The following is a 22,622-nucleotide window of genomic DNA, read 5'->3' as shown; positions in this document are numbered from 1 at the left end:
GTGAAAACTAGTTCTTATTCAACCCTGTTCATTAGTGTGGAAGATCCAAATCTATCTCAACCAGTTTGACTGGGTTATAATCAGTTCGAGAACATAACCTAGTTATAGCCGGTTTTTACTGGTTTGTTCCAAATTGTTGGAGACTTCCAGCATGTGGTTCTGGTAAAGTTTTTGGCAGTGTTGGTGAAGTTAACAAGAGTACAAGACGGTGGGATGGTTCTGGGTCCATGTCATTTGTAATGAAGGACCTGAGGTAATGATTATGAATGAATTGTTGTTTTTGAATCGATGAGGTTTGCATTGGAATGAAGAGATAGAAAAGAACACCGACAATTATTATCAAATTCCAATAATCAACAATAGAGATAGCATAATTATTTTAAATATTTGTTGTTAACAATAGATTTTATTAATAAGCCTGAGTTAAACTCGGACTGATTAGCTTGTTAATTAAGAAAAAAGACTTAAGTATTTTGTGAATTTGTCATCACCAATTTTACATTACAAACAAATAATATATTAGTATAGATTGAAACTCATTGTAATTTTCTAGATTTTGAGTTTGTACTGTCCCTGAAATAAAATAAAATAAAATACGAGTAACAAAATACATTCATACTTTTTATCATGACCTTTTAGTAGTTTGAAACATATCCCAGTTAATAACTAACGTTTACAGAGAACATAACGCATAGTAAGAAATAAATGCAATGTAACATACTTATTAATACATATAAGAGTAAATTACATTTTTCGTCCCTGAAGTTAGCACGTTTTGCACTTTTTGTCCCTTAAGTGAAAAAATTACAATTTTGACCTTAAAGTTGACAGATTTTTTCAATCATCGTCCCTCACCAAACAGTATTAAGTTTCAGCCGTTAAGTCCCACACGTGCAAAACACGTGAGGGACTGAAAGTGCAAAAATCTACAAGTTCAGGGACGAAAACTAAAATTTACTTTATCTTATCCGGTTGAGTGGCCGGAAAATTCACCGGAAAACTTAAAATGTCGATATTTTACTAGTTTTTTTGAATTAGACCACGAAACCACCACCAAACTTCTCAAAATTAATTTCCGCATGAATGCTAACCAAAAGATTTCAGATTCAACACTTTCCGGAAAACTCAAAATCTCGCCAGAAAACCAAGAAAATAGCTACAGTGATCCATCCAATTGAAAGTAGCTACTCATCTAACACATGCATATATATTTAGAGTTTATAGAATACAATACAATACATAAACATATATATAATTAATAAACTCTGTGAAAAGTAAAGGACTTTCTTTAATTATGGTATTCATCTAAATTATTTATTTATTATTATTACTTTTTTTGAAGGACTAGTTATTTATGGTTTTAACTCAAGACTTGAAATATGGTTTTAGACAAAATGACCAATTGAAAGCTACTGTGCAAAATATAAACTAAATAAATCGAATACATTGTTGGTTTTAAGTCTACTTTGTATTGAAATATAGTTGATCTTCTTCGAGTCCAACTAATTTGTGTACGTAATTAATCAAATAATTAATAGATACAACCCCGTGTAAGTTTTAGATAAAAATGAAGACCCTAAATTCCTAATCTAAGAATCCTAATCACCTATATATAACCCAATATGATCTTCAGATTGTCAAAATGTGGTTTTATTTATCATTACAAACAGAACTACTTTTTTGTGTTTCTCGCGTACGGTTCACAAAATGTTAGATCATGTTTACAGTTTTTTGTGTTTCTCGCGTACGGTTCACAAAATGTCAGATCATGTTTACAGTTTGATTTATAATGCATGTAAAAAATGGAGCAAAACTAAAACACTAAAATATTAATAATAGGAAAACACATACCACGAGTTTTCCATTGCATTGGGCGCATCGAAAACATGTTTTATGATAAGGGATTCCATCGGCAGATGTCATTACAACACTTTCTGGCGAGATTTTGAGTTTTCCGGCAAGTATTGAATCTGAAATTGTTTGGTTAGAATTCGTGCGGAAGTTAATTTTGAGAAGTTTGGTGGTGGTTTCGTGGTCTAATTCGAAGAAATGAGTGAGACATCGGCATTTTAAGTTTTCCAGCGAACTTTCCGGCCACTCAGCCGGAGAAGATAAAGTAAATTTCAGTTTTCGTCTCTGAACTTGTAGATTTTTGCACTTTCAGTCCCCTCACGTGTTTTGCACGTGTGGGACTTAACGGCTAAAACTTAACACCGTTTGGCGAGGGACGATGATTGAAAAAAACTGCCAACTTTAAGGTCAAAATTATAATTTTTTCACTTAAGGGATGAAAAGTGCAAAACGTGTCAACTTCGGGGACGAAAAGTGTAAATTACTCTACATATAAATGTAAATAAAACTATTTTAAAGATTCAAGGGTGTATTTGTCGTGTCACATTACATAAACATCATTGATATGCGCAAACACTCAAAATGAAAAAGGCTTTGGTTGCATTTGTCGTTTTTCTCATGCTCACAGGTAACTTTATCATCTTATTTCTAACTTTTTGCAAGTATATTCCAACTTCATGCACCACATTTAATATATAACAAATTGCATTTTTGGTCCCTGTGTTATCACACCTTTTGCAAGTTTGATACAAATATGTGTAAAGTCGCGAAACGCATCCTTGTCATATCACATCTGTTGCAATTTTGGTCCAACAGTAACCTTCCGTCTATTTTTACCGTTAAAAACATCATGTGCTTCTCACGTAAGGGAATAAAAGACTCTTTTACCCCTATATTATCTCTCCATCAATACGAAACACATACATACCTTTTTTTTTCTCTCCGGTCAACACCAACCACCGCCACTTCTTTCCATTGATCGGATTATGTATAAGGATTTATGTGAAGAAAAAAAAAAGAATAAAAGAATATGGAGGTGGTATGTGATTCATGACAATAGATATTAAAATTCATTATCTATCATCATTACATCAACCAATCAGATTAACCAAATGGACTTTGAAAATAGTTTAATACCTTTTTTTTATTGATTATGTTTTAGATCTACATAAGCAATTGGTCCGTAAAAGTTTTAAAGATTGTTATTTATTATTTTGGTATTGTTTTTTAATTTCATTTAGATCTGTTTTCTTTTATTTATTTTTTGTTTCCTTTTATTACGATCTCCTTTCTTTTATATATTTTCTACTATTGTTATAATTATTTTATTTTATTTTATTTTGGGGTGAACTCTTTATTTTATTTTAATATATATCTAGGTTTGTGCTGAAAGTTATATATATATATATATATATATGAATTCATGGTTTTGATTTGTGTTTTAGGTTAGGCAATGAATTTGAATCAGGTGTTTGGGTTTGCGTGTCTATAGAAGAAGATGAAGAAGTTACGGTTTTAAACATCACAAAGGCTTGAAAATTTAAAATCTTAGCTTTGAAACTCGAAGAACAGTAACACCTCTAAAGCTAAAATCACAGCCTACCACCAGAGCACCACCGTCGCAACACCGCTACCACCACAATACCACGGCCACACAACCATTGTTGTGATTTAGAATCTAATTACCATCGTAGCTTTTAACTACTCCTTACATGATTTTTGGTATTTTATGCGAGTTTTTCATTTAAGCCTTTGACAATACACTTATCCAACAAAACTTCATGTCGTCAATCCCAGGCAACCCAAATATCACATCCAACAAAACCATCACAAAGAATAGTACTAACATTGCATTTTATATATATATATAAAAAAAAAAACGTTTGACGGGAGGCGAGCTCGGAACAGATAATCAACAAAAATTAGTTAGATATAAGATAAGAACAGAGAATAGATCTAAATTTGTATTTTATATAAAAAAAAAATTACTATAAGCTAAGAAAAACAAATCATAATCCTAATTTGAAACTTTCAATGCTTTCTTCCCGGGGAAAATTCCGTGCAAATTCCGTCCGGCCAAGAGCAAAAAACATCTTCAAATTGAAACCCTAAATATGAGAAAGGCGAAGAAATAGTAAAGTCATGGAGAAGAAACATCCCTGAAAAAAAACATTGAATTATTTTCCAATATCTTTTTGTTTAAAGCCTTCGTGTAAATTTTGTTAAGTTAAGGGGGTGTTTTTTTTTAAAGAAAGGGGGAGGTTGCCACTTGGCAACTTTTTAAAACATTTTAAATGCAAGAAACCTTGCTTTGTTAGGGATAGAGAAGAGATAGAGAAGAGATAGAGATATGTCAATATGTATGCAAGGATGGAACTTTTAAAGAGATAAATGGGTTCGGCCCATTCAAAAGTTTTCATTTTTAATACTAATTTTTTAAAAATATTCTTCAAAAATAATTTTGGGTTATACATATTGTGAAAGAGAAAAAGGTATGATGTAACATATCGTCTGACAAACGGTTAGACCAAGACCTAACAAGAGTCGAGATTAGTTAGATTGACTAAGAACATATTCTATTTCAAAAATATGAGATAATGGTATGATGAATTTATCTGTAGTAACAAGGTATATAACTCGGTGAAAACCATAGACACAATGACACATGACATAAAGTGACATTTAGTAGCAACATTATAGCTTAGCCAGATCCAACCTCAACCTCTGGCTCTTGTTGTGTAACACCCTCTGGCTGTTCAGCTAAAGCTGTCTCGGTTTCTGAAGATTCTGAATCTACTACTTGTGGGGTAGAACTCTCTGGCTGTGCAGTTGGCTCAGGTTCTGTTGGCACTGAAACTTGAACAATTTCCGAAGGTTTGAATTTGGTAATGTAGTAACTAAGGGATGGGCCTGAGTAATCTAATGTTTGTATCGGGGGCGGGTTCTTCCCTACTTGAAGGAGGACTACTGATGCAGCAGCAACGGCAAGAAGGCCGCCAAAACCAACTAATGCTGCTGTATTCTCTGATCCATCAGCAGACATACCTGAAGTCCCTGAGCTAATTGCACTCTCTGCCACATATACTGCAGGCTGCAAGAGTTTATCAACATTATACTATGATTATAGTTGCACTGGCATGTAAACACTATCTCCTTTACATCATTACATGAACATCACAAATAGTTGATGCTTTATATAAACTATTGTTTTCCAAGGATACTCTATTTCTGCTATAAATTGATTTAAGACGTTTTGTGAATTGAGACTTATTTGACCCATGCGACCATTCAACCTCTTTTCATTTTATCTAATACCTTCCACAAGTCGTAAAGTCGATGGGTTGGGTAAGGCTGGAGGGAGTACCCATCGTGTAAGCGCTCGGGTATCCCGACCACGATCGGGCACACCACCCCCGCCGATCGGGTTTAAGTCGGGTAGCGAAAATCGGGTAGTGAATTGGGCTTGGAAACCGATTGTTGGGTAGATGCATAGAGCTGTTGCAAGTGGTCCCCCAACGACGGTAAGCTGTTTCTGTTTTGTTTTTTTGTTTTTATTTTTTTTTCCGGCGACCTGGTTCTGTTTTCTTTGCTTTTATCCATCGATGATCCGGGGGAGAAGACAACATATGTATATTATTATTAATATATAATACAGTATTAAATATTATTCTTAATTTTCATTTTAAACCTTAGAGTTTCATATATATTTTAGAAGCTATAGTCTACTTTTTTTTTTTATTTTTAAATTTCAAGTATTATGTATTCTTCTTTTTATGGTTATGTTTTATTTATTAAATGTTTTAGTATTTATATTTATATAGCTTAATTATATGTAATAAAAAATGGAAAAAAAAGAAAAGAAATTGGGTAGGATTGGGTAAAAATTAGGTAGTTGTGAGTTAGAATGTTTTGATTGGAGGATAAATTGAGTAGGATTAGGTATTTGGGTAGTACTCCCTCCACCCTAATGGGTCAAAATAAATTTTGGTCAAATGGGGTACTATTCTAGAATGGATAACTAAAACACTTTTTGTCATCTCCTTACTCGCATTTTACAAATGATGAAATTTTCAAATATTATTACAAAACTACATCATCACAATGATATCTGTGTTTTGAAATAAAACAGACGCATTATGCATTTTAAATTTTTATTACATCGTGTGTGGCTCTTGACCCATTTGAATCAATCAGAATTTACCCACTTGTCCTGCTAGTCTGCTACAGGTAAATTATTACCCAGATCAAAGGGCTTAGCCATCAAGGGATCGAAGTTACTTACAATTATCCCATTGTATCAACTTAAAATTGTAAAGTGCAATGGTTTGTGTTTATGCAATAATTCAACCTAGAACTGCATGCTTTGTGCTGCTAATACAAACTGTTGATTATTACTCCTTGTCAATAAGATTCTTGTATTTTATTTATATTGAAAGTTACAAGTTAGATTCCTACTAGGTGTTGCCAGTTCCTTTATAGGTCACGTCTAGTCTCTAGAGGTTGCAAAATGGATTGGTTGGGTAAAGGGTCGGAATGAGTACTTTTCTTAGTCACTTTCTACCCGTTCGACCCATTTCCTTTTTTCATGTATTCTTGTGACGAGCTTCGTGGCTTTATACCTATTCAACCCATTTCTTTTCTGTCCATTTTAATGTAACTTCACATGTTTGACGTGTTAGATATTTAAGTCATATATCATTACCCGAAAAAACCAATTTATGAGTATGTGGAATTCTCAGCCTCTAGCCATGATCCAGTAAGGCTAAAATATGCCAGGTTTATATAACGGGTACTTTGCACCAATGTTGTGGACTAGTTGGGTAGGTCTTAGCAAAAGTGCATCCACAATGCATTTTATAATTTCGTCTTACAAAAATGTATTATGTAAAGTCGTAAACACTTTCAGATGAAAAGTATTGGAACCACTAACCTCAACGGAATATATATTTGTCTGCCCAGCTGTGTCCTTTTCCACATAGCCGCTCCAATCACGCCTACGAGGTGGGAATGTTCCCGCAACTTTGGTTTTCTCCCCGGCTAGCCATTCCATGCTTACTTTCCCTACCTGTTTTTTTATCACAGCAAGTATTCATCAGATTTTACTGTCATGACCATCTTCATCCTGCTCATTGACCACAAAGTCCACAATTAATCGGCTTAAACAAAGTTCATTTAAGTATATCCTCATTAAGAAAAAATGTGTCACCCAAGCGACACTAACAGATAAATTGAAGCCTTAGTTTTCGTTATAATACGAATCAACATGGTTCTTACTTTTTAGCAAGTGTAGGAGTATCCTTCACGGAAGCAAGAATAAACAGAGTACAATAGAAGCCAATGAACCTTAAATAGTAAGTAATAGACAATTGTAGATGATTCACCAATAAGTTAACTTTAAGTGTATATGTCAGACATGTGGAACTGGCTCGCTTATATATAAACTCAACTAATAACCTGGTACAGTTTCTTAGTGATCAGACAATAAACACATCTCATAAATGGCCTTTATATCAAGGATACTAAAGGTTATCGACACTCGACCCAAAGAAAAAAATTGCAACTGGGAAAAAGAACCAACGTGGAAAAGCACTATGAACCAAAATATTTTCACAGGTGATTTTCTTTTAGAAAACGTAATGACATGTGACTTTATGTTTGTGATGTTATAATTGCATCCTTGAAGACCAGAAAGACTATAAGAACCTACGAATAACATGGTCCATGATGATTCAGGTCATAGAACCATTCAAAAGCCAAGTAAAAAAAATACTTGTTGACTATTTCATTGGAACATGATGCAGAGTTGTAGACACAATAGATAACTGAAAAAACATTTATGGGCATACACAGTGCAACTCAATAATGTGAAACTGCATACTGAGAGTTTTGATATATTTAATATAAGAACTTTGATTAGGTGTACAGAATACAAAGCAGATGCCATTCAAAATAAAAGGAATGCAAAGCATAGTTTTACAATTGTTTGGAGAAAAACTCAACCTACTATAAAACACGGGTCAACAACTAATCACTTCAAATGTTCCTTTCTTTAGCATATATTACCATGATAAAATCAAAAATAACTAAACAAATAAAACAACTTCATAGGAACATAATCTGTATCCTATTTTTTGAAATTTTGCTTTCCTATACTGCAGGTTATTGGGCAATAACATGACACCGTTGATTCCGCTAGAGATATTTACAGGTTAAGGAAGGTAAATGTGAAACTCCTACCCAATGCAAACTAACAAGGGAAAATTTAGTTCCCAACAAATGTGCAGCAAACTCAAGAACACAATTTTCATTCATAAGAAGGCCTCTTTGGTGATGGCGGTTTAAGAGAGGGGAAGGGAGAGTAATGCTTATAAAACATTTAACCTCCTTCCCCTTAAGGGGCTCCAATAGAAGTATTAACTAATCTATGGATATTATATTTGAATATTATAAAACTGATGTATTTAAAGAAATAACAATCTTAGCATGGATGCACATTTGGCCCCAAATGGCATGTCACTTTAACAACTTTTTTTCCTATGAGGCTATGACTACTAAGATGTTTCAATTAGTCAGGTCGTCTCTTGCATGCCCATGGATTCAGTGGTCCGGCTACCTAAATTAAAAATAATTTTTTTACTACAGCGGGGGCAGATGTTTGAAATAGCAAGTCACTCTAAGTATAATGACAGATTAAGATACTAAAGTGGATTAAAACTTAACATTGATAACTATAATAGTTATTTTTCAGACTCCCGACCCATTTTAAAAATTACAAACCCCAATCGGAGCCCTTTCACCCATTAGTCCATTACTCATCCAAGCAAACATACATGCTCACATTTGACATCAGAACGGATTAAAATCGCTCAACTTAAAATCCAGAAACTTGCTAGTATTTATCCATATGAGTTGCCACATAAGCAAAGTTGCCACATTTATGTGTTTAATATTCAAACTTGCTAGTATTTATCCAGAAACGTATGTGTTTAATATTCAAATATTGCTACTGTATAACATGTCACCCAGAAAAGTTGCCACATTTATCCATATGAGTTGACACATAAGCAAAAGTATCACCGGATACAAAAGCAATGTTTGGAAGTTAGATACATAAATGCAGAGATATCTGCATTCTAAGTTAGCAACTAAGGTACTCCCATTACCGTCTACAAACAGTATATGAGGAGGATGAGATGTTTGGAAAACGACCTCTGAACTCTGTCTCCAGAGGCAAGGACTTGAACCACTTTCGGTTGGTTCATATGTAATTTATTAAGGGAGTTGGATACATAAAAAAGATTCAAGGGCTGAAGACAAAACAACCCATTATTATTATTACTGATTAAAGTAAGCTACCTCTTTATCAGGGGCACATTCTTCAACGTTGCAATCCTCCTGTGAATCATCAGAAGCTCTTATTATTTTAAGATGATTTTGTCTCTTCTTGCAAACAAAATTCTTGTTTTTGTCAAATAAGAAATGTGTTCTCATGTTTGTGCTACAGCTGCTGCTTGCTGACAATGCTGCTGATGATGAACCCATTTCTTCTTTTATTGATGTATTACAATACAATTATTATTAACTCAAGATTTCAGTTATGGGTTTTTTATCTGTTATTCAGAACAAGTTTGTAAATATGTGTTTGTGGTTTGGTTTTAGTGGCTTTTGTTTTTGTGGCTGAGTTTGAGTTTCGTGTTTTTTTGTTTTTTGATTTTTGTGGCTGTGAAGACTTAAAAGTCAATCTCAAAATCTACAGTCAAAGTTTTCTGACATCATCCTCCCACGGACCATCGCTCAGTGTAATAGATATGGTACTTGAAGTTGAAGCTATCTTTCAAGATTCGCATCAAAGCTCTAGTTTATCAGTTCACTAAAAATCGACAGTTTTACTTTGGATTCTAATAGCCACAGTCACGTTTTTCATGTCTTTTAAGTTTTACCTCAAAGATTGTCACTTTAGATCTCACAAGTACAATTGATTTAACTACAATTTTTGCCAATAATAACCATAATACTTTGATAGGCTGTGAGAAGTAGAATGTCGTCTTCGGTTGATTACAATGGTGGTAAGCCAAAGCGTTATCCTGTCACGAGTATGCAACCTCTCCTTCACTGCAGCTCTTTGAGCTTATGCTGCTGCTGAGTGACCCATCTGTTATGGGAGCTGCTGATCCATACACTAGTATAGAATGTAAATCTATGGAATACAAATATTACCGTTGATCTTACTGATTTGTTATTTCAGCCAATAATAAATGAAAACAAACGTAGGCAATGATATAGGTATTAATTGAAAGCTTCATACAGGCCCAACAAATTGGGAAGTCCACACTCCACACTGTGCTATAATGGAAAGACCAAATCTTGAACGCCTAACAAACTGAACACATAAAAAAAGGGTCAAAAGGCTGGATTCCCACCAATTTCATGGTTAATTAACTGTAACTTGATTTGTGGATATAACTACAGACATTACAAACAAATACAACTCTTCACCTAAGAACTAAAGATTTCTCGCATCTTTAGTCTGGTTTCTTCAAGTTGAGACAGTTATCTGCAGCTTCATTGAACAATTCCTGCACTTGTTTCAATTCCTTCTCTGATATCAATAATAATATGTTCACCCATTAGACCGTAAAACCAGCAGGTAATCAACATTCTTTATCAACTCTTATGTAAGTCCAATACTCCCTGTTTTACATAGAAGTTACATTTTGACAGCTTTTTTTTGTTTGTAAAACACTGACGCCTACGAGAAACTAATTACAGAAATTAGGTGGGGCATCATCACTAGATCACTTTCTGATTTTTATAACAGAAATCTTGTTGAGCATATTTGTAGCAATGACAACTATTTTAATTTAACTTAAAAAAAAGCTGAAATTTCCATAAGCTTTGAGAACAAGTAGAAAAAATATCAAAAGAAACTAACAGATGATACTTAGCCATTGAGCTTTTCCAAGTGTTATACTGGCTCCACTATACCCCTTTTTGTAGTTTTCATCTTTTAAAACCATACCAACAGCCCAACATTATTGAAATTTTTGTTGGTGACTTTCTTTATGTCGAATGAGATTAATTTAACAAACAGGATTGTTGCATAACCAAGTTCATGGTAAGAAGGATACCAATTACTTTACCTAAGTTTGTCTTTTGTTAAATGTGTTAGATAGAAGAGAGATATAAGATAAGTCCCTGTGAATTGATTTTGCTTACAGATGCCAACATAAAACCTAATCATGGTGACCAAAGATTTAATGTATTTGGCAAATTTCTCAGAATTTACTACAATTTGCTCAATGATAAGCCAACTGGTCTATAAAGCAAAGTGTAACCTTATTTTGTACTAAAGAATTACCCTAAATTGTTGGAGTTGACATGGGACATATGAGCAAAGAAAGAAATATAGACAGAATCAGAGTAAACCATACACATAATAAAATACAAAGAATTACCTGCAGCATCAAGTTGCTTTTGAAGTTCTTGACCAACAAGATCGTTTTCAGCCTACACATGAAGTCCAGTATAGGTTAGATGATAATCGATACAGATTCTTTTTAATTGATTTTGGATTATTATACTACTTTTTGGGCGGCAGAAGAAGAGTTTCAACTACACTATGCACTACCATAACAAGTTTCTAGGAGACGCGCTCCAAAAACAGTTTTTGACTTTTATTTCATCCACAACTTTTGTGCCCGGGCCCCAGGGTCTGTCTTGTTTGTGTTTGTTGAGGGTGTTGGTGAGTAAGCGCGTGTGAGTTAGAATGGTCTGGGGTTATACCTGAAGTTCTGCAATTTTTTTCAGCTGAGCTTCCTCGCCTCCTTCTGACAAGGGAAGGGCAGCTACCAACGCATCGAACTAAACATGTGACAGAGCAATAAGCATATAGCTCAACAAAATAATGAGAGAAAGTTTATCGGGAAAAAAAGGTTATACATACAAAAGACTCTTTAGGGAAAGGTCTTAGCCTAGTATATCAACAGTATGTGCCTCCCTTTTTTCACTACCTTATCTCATGCCTTTCTTTGTTCATGGTCAGATATGTTTCCAAATTCTGACTTCAAAGTCACCAAAAAGACTTATGGGGATTACATACAGCAGGTCCCATTGTCCTCCTTATTCTATTTCATTATGCGAATCCCGTTTATATGTGTAAGAAGAGAAATGACGTGACTACAGGGTTCCTTTACTTGATACGAGACAATGCCACAAATTGGAGAAACAATGTTATAACGTTGTACGATTTGGCAAGCCAAACCAATGTCCCGACTCCGAGATTGTAATGTGAGGTTTACTAAGCAAGGCCACACACGAGAAAGCCTGAAAGCCGACTCATGGTTTTGTGGCATCACGTTTCAGGCCTCACATTACAATCTTAAAGCTTATAGAACCTAAAAGAGGTACACATATATACATGTCTATATCTAAATATTCCTTCCCAGAGATTAGACAAGTATTGGTGTAACAATAAACAGTCCAATAGGTCCTAAAGGATTGTTTGAACTTAAGTTAAGTTAGTTATAGCATATTTAAGCTCTAATCAATTTAAGGGGCCAGGTAACATTCTTTCTAGTAATCATTTTTATTTATAAAGGGTCAAAAGACTTAAATACTTAAGTGTGTTAGTCAAGTGTTCAAGACACTTTAAAACTGTGTTCTTGAGTTGGTTTTTGGAGACAGTGAAAGAAGAGGAGTGAATGTTTAAGAAATTCATGTGCTCCATTTATTTTTCGGAAGGAAGAGGGAAGAAAGCGAGGGTGGACAGAAGGCCTTCTCTTCACAAAAGCAACATCACAAAAGCGGGATAATTATAAAGTTAGAGAACTTCTGTAACTTCCCCTTCCATCACTAAACTAAAGCTCAAGAACATAGCCTAAGGATTCCACAAGAGGGTTTTTAGATGTGCAATTTGAGATTATATTTAGACGTCCTTCTGGTGCTTCAAGTTGTATCAATAAGATGCTTCAGTGTTTGTCAATTATGATTATTTTAGAAACTGATAGATAAAAAGATCAAAAGTGAGACTTTAATGTAAAAAAGTGAAGAGTTCTGAAATGAAAGTAAAAAATCAAAGATTGGGTTAAAGAGTAGATAAGAAACATTTTTTTACTTAACAGTTTTATTGAACCGGTATGAAATTCATTATCCATAGGTGATTATTGACTAACGACAAATAAGCCTATAATGGAGTCCTATATACATACGAAATCTAATCAATAAATTACACATTGATACATTCTCTCTCAACCAATCTCCTTACATTTTTTCGCACAACTATCATCTTCCATGATTAATGTTCAAAAAAAAAATCATCTTCCATGATTAAGTGATTAACTGAACTCTAGACAATCAGATTATCAAATCAGAATCTTTGACAAGAAAACAAGAAGCAGATAATAACCCTATGAATTCTTTTCATTCAGTAAGGAAAGACCTCTGCCGATAAAGAAGTATCCAAGCATAAAAAATAGTCACATTTTTTAACTTAACAAATTGACCCAATAACCTTTATTCCTTCAAGTTCAAACACAATGGCAGTAACATAAATAACTAGTCCTTGAAGAACTTTGAAAATTTTAGCAAATAATGAGCTAAAAATTAGGCCAATTTCACTAAATAAAAGATAACCTAATTCACATAATAATCAATACCCACTAACCTAATTCACATAAAAATCAATACCCACTAACCTAATTCACATAAAGATCAAAACTTGACAAATAAAACATAAAAAGAAAAAAGAAAGAAAGAGGCAGGGCACCTGTTTAGCAGCTTTAACAAGTTCAGCACTAAGAATCTTGGGTGTTTCTGAAATAACATTATTAGTATTAACTGGGGATTCTTCAGTGATGGTGGTGGTGGTGGCAGCCGGTGGTTCAGGGTAATTGGGAGAGAGACGAACAGGTGGGGCGTCTCTTTGTAAAGTACCAAAAGTGTTGAAAGAAATTGCTGCAATTGTGTTTACTTGTTCTTGTAGTTGTGATATTATGTCCATTTTCCTCCTCCTCCCCCTTTTCTTTTGATCGATGAATTGGTGAGATTTGGAACACAGACAACAAATGGGGGGTTTATGAAATTGTGGGGAATGTTCGATTGATCGGATGGGAATGAATAGGATTGAGAGTCTTTAAAAAAAAAGGGATAATTTCATATTTACCCAAAAAACACATCTTAATTTCATATTTACCCAATTCCAATTAAATATTTCATATTTACCTAATTGTAAATCATATTCTATCATATTTACCCAAATCATTTATAAAATCATTTATAACCAAATTTATATCACCAAATTCCCTATTTGCCCTTGAAAATAAATAACTGAAATATCTTAACTAACAATCGAACCAAGTACATGTTAGCAGAACTATAAAACAGAGATCGTCATGGCCAACAAATACCACCATCCAAAAAAGCAAATATGTTCTATTATTTTTTCTATTGGAATAAAACATTACTATGAAAAAAGTAGTGCATCTTACAAAGATAGTGACCCAAGTAGCTAAAAAACAACTCTTGTCATAGTGTTATAAAGCTAAAAACAAACAGACCATGACATTTGACCATTGCAGTAATCGTTGTCGGTTAAAAGTACTTCTAATTAAGAAGATATATATATATATATATATATATCACAAGCAACCCATTCTAACCGAGAAAAATAACCACAATTCCTTTTATTAGAACTTGATGAGTTATTTGCAAACTAACAACCTCATATTGCACAGCTTTCACGAGCTTTTGTGTATTTTCCTCGCCTCCTAAAATAACAAATACTTGTTAGCATTGAATATAAATCGGGGGGGTTGGGGGGGGGGGGTAGTGAAACAAGTAATTAGCGAACCTTTTGCTCGTAGATGTTTGATTTGAATCAGGAGCTTGAGATGATGGATTTTTGCATTTCTTTTCATGGTGCCCATACCCACCGCATCGTGGACATTTGTGTTTTCTTTTGGCCTCACCAGGTGGTTTCATTCTTTCTTTTTTGGGTCTTCCAGGGGGACGTTTTAATATAGGTGGATATATCCTTTCATCTGATTCCCTTTCTACCCATTGATCCTTTCCGGGTAATGGAGCAATTTCAAGGGCATAAGCTTCTTTGTAGTTTGTGATTGTGAAACAGGAATCTACATATTTTACCCAATCAGTGTCCCTTGTAAAAGCAATAAAAGCCACTGCATGTATACATGGAAGACCGGTAACTTGCCAAACCCGACAAGTACATTTTCTCTCATTTAGTATAACCTCGTAACGCTTCCCCTTGTATTCCACTTCAGCTCGATTGTCGCTACTTCTGAAAACTTCATATGCACCTAAGTTCTACATATGAAACACAAATGAATGAGCATTGGTAAATATACATATTTATATCATTTGGAGTACAAAAAGAATATATAACAAACAAATCAGATATGCTTGCCTTAGAGATACTTTTGAGATAGATATTAGCTTTAGGAACTAATGATCCTTTCCATTTTTTCACAGTCTTCCTCTTCTTATCAAATCTTCGCATAAGCTTATCTCTAATCCCGTCGAGGACCTCAAGTACCGGTTTATAACGTAATGCGCCTACCCAAGAATTAAATGATTCCGAGATGTTGTTAGTGATGTAATCACACTTGGAAGTTGTGCCAAACTTGCTTCGACTCCATATCTTATTATGATTCCCGTTAAGATATGTAACCGCCTCTGGACGTACCTCGGCAATTTCCTTCAATAACCTATTATGCTCATTAATACAATAAGTTCTAGCAGCACTCCACAATTTGTAGTTATAGAAGTCACCACGAAAATGTTTCTTGAAGTTGCTATACAAGTGTTTTATGCATTCTCTATGCTCAACACTAGGATAAACTTGCATTATAGCTACTTCTAGCCCTTTTTGCATATCTGATGATATAACAAGGCCATTTGGCGTCCCAATTGCTTTTTTTAATGATTCAAGAAACCACGTCCATGATTTTGTATTTTCTGATTCAAGAACGGCGTAGGCTAATGGAAAAATCGAGTTGTTTCCGTCAATACTAGTGGCAGCAGCTAGTACGCCGTTGTACTTCCCTTTTAAATGACAAGCATCCAGACCAATGTAAGGGCGACAACCAGCAAGAAAACCACTAGAACAAGCTGTTAATGAGATAAAAAAACGTTGGAAGCGTTTCTTGTTACCATCCTTCTCAAATAAAATTTCAACAACACTTCCCGGATTCCTATTTAGAAGCTCCTCTCTAAAAGCATCCATCTTTATGAAAGCATCATCCCACTTGCCATATAAATCAGTGTAAGCTTGTTCCTTCCCTCTAAAGACCCTTAAGTATGGTATTTCAACATTGTAAGTTTTAAGAAGCCATTTCTTTAGCTCTGTAGGCGAGACATCTCTGTCGGACTTTAGCTTGTCAGTAACTACATCAGCAATCCATGCTTGAGTGGCACACCTATTACCACCCTTACTAGATCGAGTACAAGAATGTTCTTCTTCATGTTTTCTTACCTACAAAAAGTTTAATAACAGGAAATAAAAAAAAAAACTTAATAAGAAAAATATATACATATATTGTGATAACTATTAACTTGTATACTTACTTAAAAGGTAACTTTATCATGCATGACATCGGCATGAATTTTCCACTCACACTCTATAATAGCACACCTTGCTGTAAATTGTGTTGGTTCACTTTTCTCAATAAAGTACTCAAATTCATTTGCGAGTGCGTAATGGTTCAATGCTCTTCTAAAAGCAATCACATTTGGATACTTCGAGCTCACTTTCATGCTTGGACATTTCGTGCTATATGATGAAGTTTCTCCTTCATAATTTATAATATCACCTTCATAATCTTCGCTAAAACGACTATGATAACTTTCTTCACTAGGACAAGAATCTGAGTTATCCTCATCATGAAGTTCATGAGTAGTTTCATGTTGTTCCTTGCATACAAAAAATTACTTACAACAACATTATATATGTATAAATATATATATATATATATATATAGGTGCTAGTTATATATAACACTTCGAATTATTATATATATACCTTTCTTGATTGTTACTAGTTCCAGAAGTACTCTTGCCTGTTGTCACATAAATGAATACTTCTTTTTCATCCTCGTACATGGTAAGCATTTCCATGAAGTTATCATCCGAATCAAGCTCAATAAAGGTTTGCACTTTGGCATGCTTGTCAAGAAAAACAATTGAAAAACCTAGATCGCTCATTGATGGATAATGCCTTACAACCTCTTCAATTAGTTGATTCAAGTCGTATGTGTATTTGTCCATGTAAATACATTTTTGAAAGCCAAAACAAAATTTTTTCCTACAAGAGTTCTTGGGAACCCGAAAATAGCCCCCATATCTCAACTTCAACCTATATTTCGATGATTCTTGCCTAAAAGTAAATTTTAATCGACAATTAATGTTACACATCATCAAGAGATAAACGAATTTTGTATCAATAAAAGTCCACATAAACTTACTCGATTATAGGTGATTCAACCATGTTTTCCCACCTTGGCCTTGAGAAGTCATGACTAGTAGATTGGTGCATCTAAATCAGGCGCGACATTAACCCATAAGGAAGGTTGATAATTTGTAAATTATGATATAAACATTGTACTCGTATTACTAAAGGGTTTATGGTACGTGAAAATTGAACAATATTATCAACTGTGATAATCAAAATGATTCATCGGCCAAAAACATAATCACCAATCATTACTACTTATACCAATTAAAAACTACATAACTAACAGTAACAAAAAAGGCCCGATATCATGGTTTCTATTAACAGGAAGGATATCAAATTTATCAAAACGTATCCGGGTATATTAACAAAATTTAACTTCTTATACAATAAGTAGAATGTGTGAATTATAAGAATAACAAAAAAAACTATTAATAAGCACTATAGAAGACCTTTGAAAACAAAAGCTACTGATCGAGATACAAACCTTTGAAAACAAAAATTTAATTTCATTCACTAAAGAAGACCTTTGAAAACGTAACTTAAAATTGATGATATAAATCTCATCACAAATCCACTATACTGATGTTGTTTCACCACAACTATGTTAATCTATATGGCAAAACTCATACAAAATTGTTGAGGTATCATTACGTTAGATACTATCATAGAGGTAACAAACTATTATTAATGGTCAAAATCATTATGATAATTGTAAAGAAGAAAGCACAAATACAAAAGCTACCGATCGAGATACAAACCTTGCTGAGCGAATATCTATTGAGGGATCATTGGCATGAACAATGTTGATGATCTTAACTGTCATGGAGGTATAAACAGGATATGCTAATTGGCGGGAGTACTCTGTTTCTTTTTGCCGCTCGTGAAAGGGTATATTGGTGAATAAGTTATTATTGGATAAGTATATATTAATGAGAGTTTTAATTACAATATAACTTGAGATCTGGGTAAATATGAAATATTTAATTGGGATTGGGTAAATATGAAATTACCCCTTAAAAAAATAAAACGTAAAATTGAATATTAAATCTATTTAAAACTTTAGACTTTAAAGATGAGTTTGGACCATACTCACCCGAGTAACAGTTCGACTTGATGTACCCAAAGTTATAAACTTATAATACAATGATTAATGATAGATGCGAATATTATTTACTCAAAATTTTAAAGGTACTCAACGTTTAAAAAACAAAATAGGTTATTAGGCTAAAAGGAGTGAGGCACATTTAGGGGTGGGGGATATCCGCCACGTAAGCAAGAGAATTTTGGTAGGAAAAGGGGGAGTAAGGCATATTTAGGTTGGGGGGATAAATGCCATGTGGCATACATGTTTCACCTAGCATTTTTTATTTTTTTTTTTTACTTTTTACATATTATTTTTAACTTTTTTAATTCAAAACATATAATAAATCCATATTAAACAAACATTCCACATAATTTAAAAATAAAGTTCATTACATACCAATTTTTAAACAACTTAACCAAACTAAAATTAAACATAATAAACTTCAATACTTAAACAACTTAAACAAACTAAAATTATATATAACAAAGTCCAATACTTAAACAAATTAAACAAACTAACGATACTTCTCCCTATATTCTTCTTTCGCCTTCTCCATGATTGATCTATCTTCTTCATTAAGATAACCATAGTCGGTGCTCAACACTTTCAACTGTGCTAGCTTGAGTTGAGTATTCTTTGATTCAAGTCTTTTTCGTCCAATCTCCACCTTTTGCTTGCCCAAATTGATCCGCTCCCTACTCGCCTCAAACAAACCATCCAACTTCTTTGAGAGATTATCAAACGTCTCCGAGTACCTAGCCACCGCTTTTCCCTTGCCGGAAGAACTCGACGACCCTCCATGAGCGGCTTTCTTAGCCACGTCTCTCCCGCACGAGCGCTCCGGGAACGCCGACTCATCCTTGGTCATGTCATTTAAATCAAACTCGAAACGTACATCCGAACCTTTTTATACATAAAAGATTAAACATGTTTGCAATTGATAAAACATAAAACATAAAGAAAAGGAATTCTATTTTAAATAGATAAAGAAATGAAATTTATACCTTGACTTTGTGGTTCGTTGGAGGATGACGTTTTTGACCTTTTTGTGGTCGGTTTTCCACGGGTTGTCTTCACATTAGTGTTGGTCACATAATGAAACTTCGACGACCATCTAATATTTCCCTAGATATCCAAATACTTGAAATGCGTCTTGTAAGTCCCATGAAACTCGGCGAGAGCTCTCTTAATCACATCCGCATCATTTGCACCACTTTGATGATTGTTCGAGTTAGTGAGACGAGTGTAGATTGCATTGAAGCTTTGGATAAATGGATGCATACCCCTCCATTTTGCACCAACACCTTCCGGCTCACGATAATCTTTGTCCTTCTTCAAAAATGTTCTCAAACCATCCATTATCCTTATCCAATACGTCTTCTCCTTTTGATAATTAGCTAATAAAAACAAAAAAACAAAGTTGTCACGATAATATGTATGTACAAATATATATAATCGAAAAAAATATATATAAATTTGTATATATATACCCAAAAAAATAATATAAATATATAAATATAACCGAAAAAAATATATATAAATTTGTATATATATACCAAAAAAAAAATATAAATATATAAATATAACCGAAAAAAATAATACCTTCCTCCGGGTCTTCGGTAACCGATAACCAAGTCGTGCATAGCGCCATTTCTTCCTCCCGTGACCATGGAATCGTGGGAGCTCTCATCCTCACTTCGCCGGGGGCCTTCTTCTTGTGTGAACGCTTCTTGGGTTTTGAACTGCCGGCTTGGTTTTCGGGTTGACTTTCGGGTTGAGATTCGGGTTGCGTTTCTTGAACAATTTCAACGTAAGGGGAAACGGGCCTTGGTGATGGTGGTCTTGATGATGATAGCCTTGGAGATGGAGTGTCGATAACTTGTTGTCGATCTATAAAAAAAGACATATGTACAATATAAACATATATATATATACCGAAAAAATTATATAGATATATATATATATCGAAAAAATAATATAATAATGTATATGTATATCGCAAAAAGTTATATTAATATATATATACCGAAATATATATAAATGTATAAATATATACCAAAAATTATATATATGTATAAATATATATACCGTAAATTATATATATGTATATATACCGAAATATGTATACGTATAAATATATATACCGAAAAAAATATATATATGTATACAAATATATATATAACCGAAAAATATAAAAAGTTACCAAAAAATGAACCCGGTGTGTTTTGTGGTGGCGTAATCCCACCAAAACCGTAAAAACCCTCTTGTCGTGGCGCATAGAATTGTGTAAACCCCGGCATTTGTGGTGGCGTAGAACCCATTTGTTGGATCAATTGGAACAACATCGCGTTTGATAGCATATTACGATCGTTGACGTCTTGTTGATTTTGATTAGGACCGACATAACGATTATTATAATTGTTAAAAGGGTTATTATTATTATTAAAAGGGTTATTATTATTAAAGTTATTATTATTATTATTAGGAAACATTGTTAAAAAAGAAAAGTAAAGAAGAAAAGAAAGAAAGAGACAAGAAAAAATCAAATGGTGTAGTGGGTATATATATAGATGGTAAATAAATTTGGAAGGTAAAATAAGTTTTTTTTTTAAACAAACTAGCCGTTCCAACGGCACAAATTCTTGGAAGAAACAAAGTGGGAGGCGAGATATATTTTCCGCCCAAAGGGGCAAAGGGGCTTAAATGTTTGGAGGGGGTGGTGTTCATGGCAAGAAAAGGGGCAAGATTCCCCCATTTCCGTCCCACTCCGATTAGTCTTAGTTTTTAAACCCAACATTCAAAACCGATTACATAAACAAAAACTGATTAATATAAAATCACTCAACCCATTCTCTCCCTTTATCACTATGGTAGTATTTTTTTAATTTGTATTGCTCTTACTATTAACACATTTTTATTAATTTAATGTATATCAAAAAAGGATAATGGGGGAACCCTAGCCCTGGTACCACAATTGGATACCCATTGACCCACCTCGTATGAGTCATTTGATGCCAGTAAAATACTTCCATCCTAATCCCCACATGATCTGGGCAACCCGAATGATCGAACCCATGTATTTAAACTTCACATATGAGTCTAGGCTTCATTGGTAACGATTACCTTAAAGGAATTATTTTTTTTGTCTCCAGCGGGGATCGAACCTGGAACCTTAAGGTCACCAAGTGATTGCCTTACCACTAGGCTAATTCATTGTTGGTAATTTAATGTATATCAAGTTATAATAACAAACACGTTTTCCCAACTCTTTTGATATAAGCTATTTTTCTAATGTATGTCACTAAGCGAAACATCCAATACGCCCAAACAACCCCTTACGAAACGCGATTCAGATAGATTAAGTTCGTTGAGCCATCACCATTTGGTTCGCCGAATTCGCTCCATTCGATTCGCCTTTTTTTTTGGCTTCAGTTCTAACAGCCTACCGATTTGCATTCGTATCCATTTTCGGATCGCTCGTACCAATTCAAAATTCATTGGATCTTGGTTACTATGGTTTGAACATTGACTTATGATTTTAACTAAAAGTTCATAATTAAATTTGTTCTTTAATTTTTTTAGCAACAACTTTTGTTAATTTCATTGATATAACATTTATTCTCGTTTTTAAATATTAGTTTATATAATACAACTTATTGTGTTTAGCTTATGAGTCCTTATTTTACGTTCGGCCTAGATCTATAAATCTTCATAGACGGCCCTGTTTATTGACTTCCACTTCAATAATCATCTTAGTGTATAATTATTCGTTTTCAATAAAAATAAATCAATCAAATATAAAATTAACTAATAATTGTTAAAATATGTATAATTAAATTAATTAAAGTATTCACTTTGGAATAATAGGTGAGGGTAAAATGATTATAAATATAATTAGTGCAATGCAGTTTATGATGGTGTGAGTAATTTATAATAATAATTGCAATATTTAAATTAAAATTTGAAAATATAACATAATTTGTCACATATTAAAAGAAGATTTCATAAAATTCTTAAATTATAAATAACTAATAATATGTGTTATGTATGAAAAAGGTTTATTTATTTTTCAAAAGTTATCTTTTAACGTGTTTTAATATTTTAAAACTAAAAACTTAAGTATCTGACCCGTTTTACAAGTGGACTGATCATAGGACCACCAAGTTTACAAGTAAACCAGAGTCATCACTAATAATAATTTTATATAGGGTCAACTTT

At 33.6% G+C, this 22,622-nt stretch overlaps 4 protein-coding genes across 6 annotated transcripts; all 4 read right to left on the bottom strand.

Moving 5' to 3' along the window:
* Window positions 1-4,410: 4,410 nt before the first annotated feature.
* On the bottom strand, window positions 4,411-9,480 carry LOC122581024 (protein MAINTENANCE OF PSII UNDER HIGH LIGHT 1). The gene is made up of 3 exons (XM_043753164.1): window positions 9,208-9,480; window positions 6,782-6,916; window positions 4,411-4,942 (listed from the first exon to the last, which is right to left on the bottom strand). Exons 1-3 carry the CDS (start codon window positions 9,391-9,393, stop codon window positions 4,553-4,555), a joined length of 711 nt encoding a protein of 236 aa, XP_043609099.1. The 5' UTR covers window positions 9,394-9,480; the 3' UTR covers window positions 4,411-4,552.
* Window positions 9,481-10,107: 627 nt separating this feature from the next.
* Window positions 10,108-13,963, bottom strand: LOC122581025 (mediator of RNA polymerase II transcription subunit 21). Of its 3 annotated transcripts, XM_043753166.1 has the most exons (5): window positions 13,616-13,963; window positions 11,635-11,712; window positions 11,307-11,358; window positions 10,348-10,450; window positions 10,108-10,231 (listed from the first exon to the last, which is right to left on the bottom strand). In XM_043753166.1, the coding sequence occupies exons 1-4, from the start codon at window positions 13,847-13,849 to the stop codon at window positions 10,374-10,376; spliced, it is 441 nt and encodes a 146-aa protein (XP_043609101.1). In that variant the 5' UTR covers window positions 13,850-13,963; the 3' UTR covers window positions 10,108-10,231; window positions 10,348-10,373. The 3 variants fall into 3 exon arrangements, with proteins under 3 accessions (XP_043609101.1, XP_043609100.1, XP_043609102.1); XM_043753165.1 differs by having other exon boundaries at window positions 10,108-10,450; XM_043753167.1 differs by lacking the exons at window positions 10,108-10,231; window positions 10,348-10,450 and adding an exon at window positions 10,457-10,542.
* A 606-nt stretch (window positions 13,964-14,569) lies between these two features.
* Window positions 14,570-17,133, bottom strand: LOC122583214. The gene is made up of 5 exons (XM_043755639.1): window positions 16,948-17,133; window positions 16,447-16,779; window positions 15,275-16,342; window positions 14,699-15,174; window positions 14,570-14,615 (listed from the first exon to the last, which is right to left on the bottom strand). The coding sequence occupies exons 1-5, from the start codon at window positions 17,131-17,133 to the stop codon at window positions 14,570-14,572; spliced, it is 2,109 nt and encodes a 702-aa protein (XP_043611574.1).
* Window positions 17,134-18,918: 1,785 nt separating this feature from the next.
* Window positions 18,919-19,485, bottom strand: LOC122583213. Its single transcript, XM_043755638.1, has 2 exons — window positions 19,409-19,485; window positions 18,919-19,307 (listed from the first exon to the last, which is right to left on the bottom strand). The coding sequence occupies exon 2, from the start codon at window positions 19,270-19,272 to the stop codon at window positions 18,919-18,921; it is 354 nt and encodes a 117-aa protein (XP_043611573.1). The 5' UTR covers window positions 19,273-19,307; window positions 19,409-19,485.
* Between the last annotated feature and the right edge of the window lie 3,137 nt (window positions 19,486-22,622).

This window comes from Erigeron canadensis, chromosome 9 (assembly GCF_010389155.1).
Source record: "Erigeron canadensis isolate Cc75 chromosome 9, C_canadensis_v1, whole genome shotgun sequence".
Classification (NCBI taxonomy): domain Eukaryota; kingdom Viridiplantae; phylum Streptophyta; class Magnoliopsida; order Asterales; family Asteraceae; genus Erigeron; species Erigeron canadensis.
The sequence above is the reverse complement of the archived record's forward strand: the minus strand, read 5'-3'. Positions and strand labels throughout refer to the sequence as shown.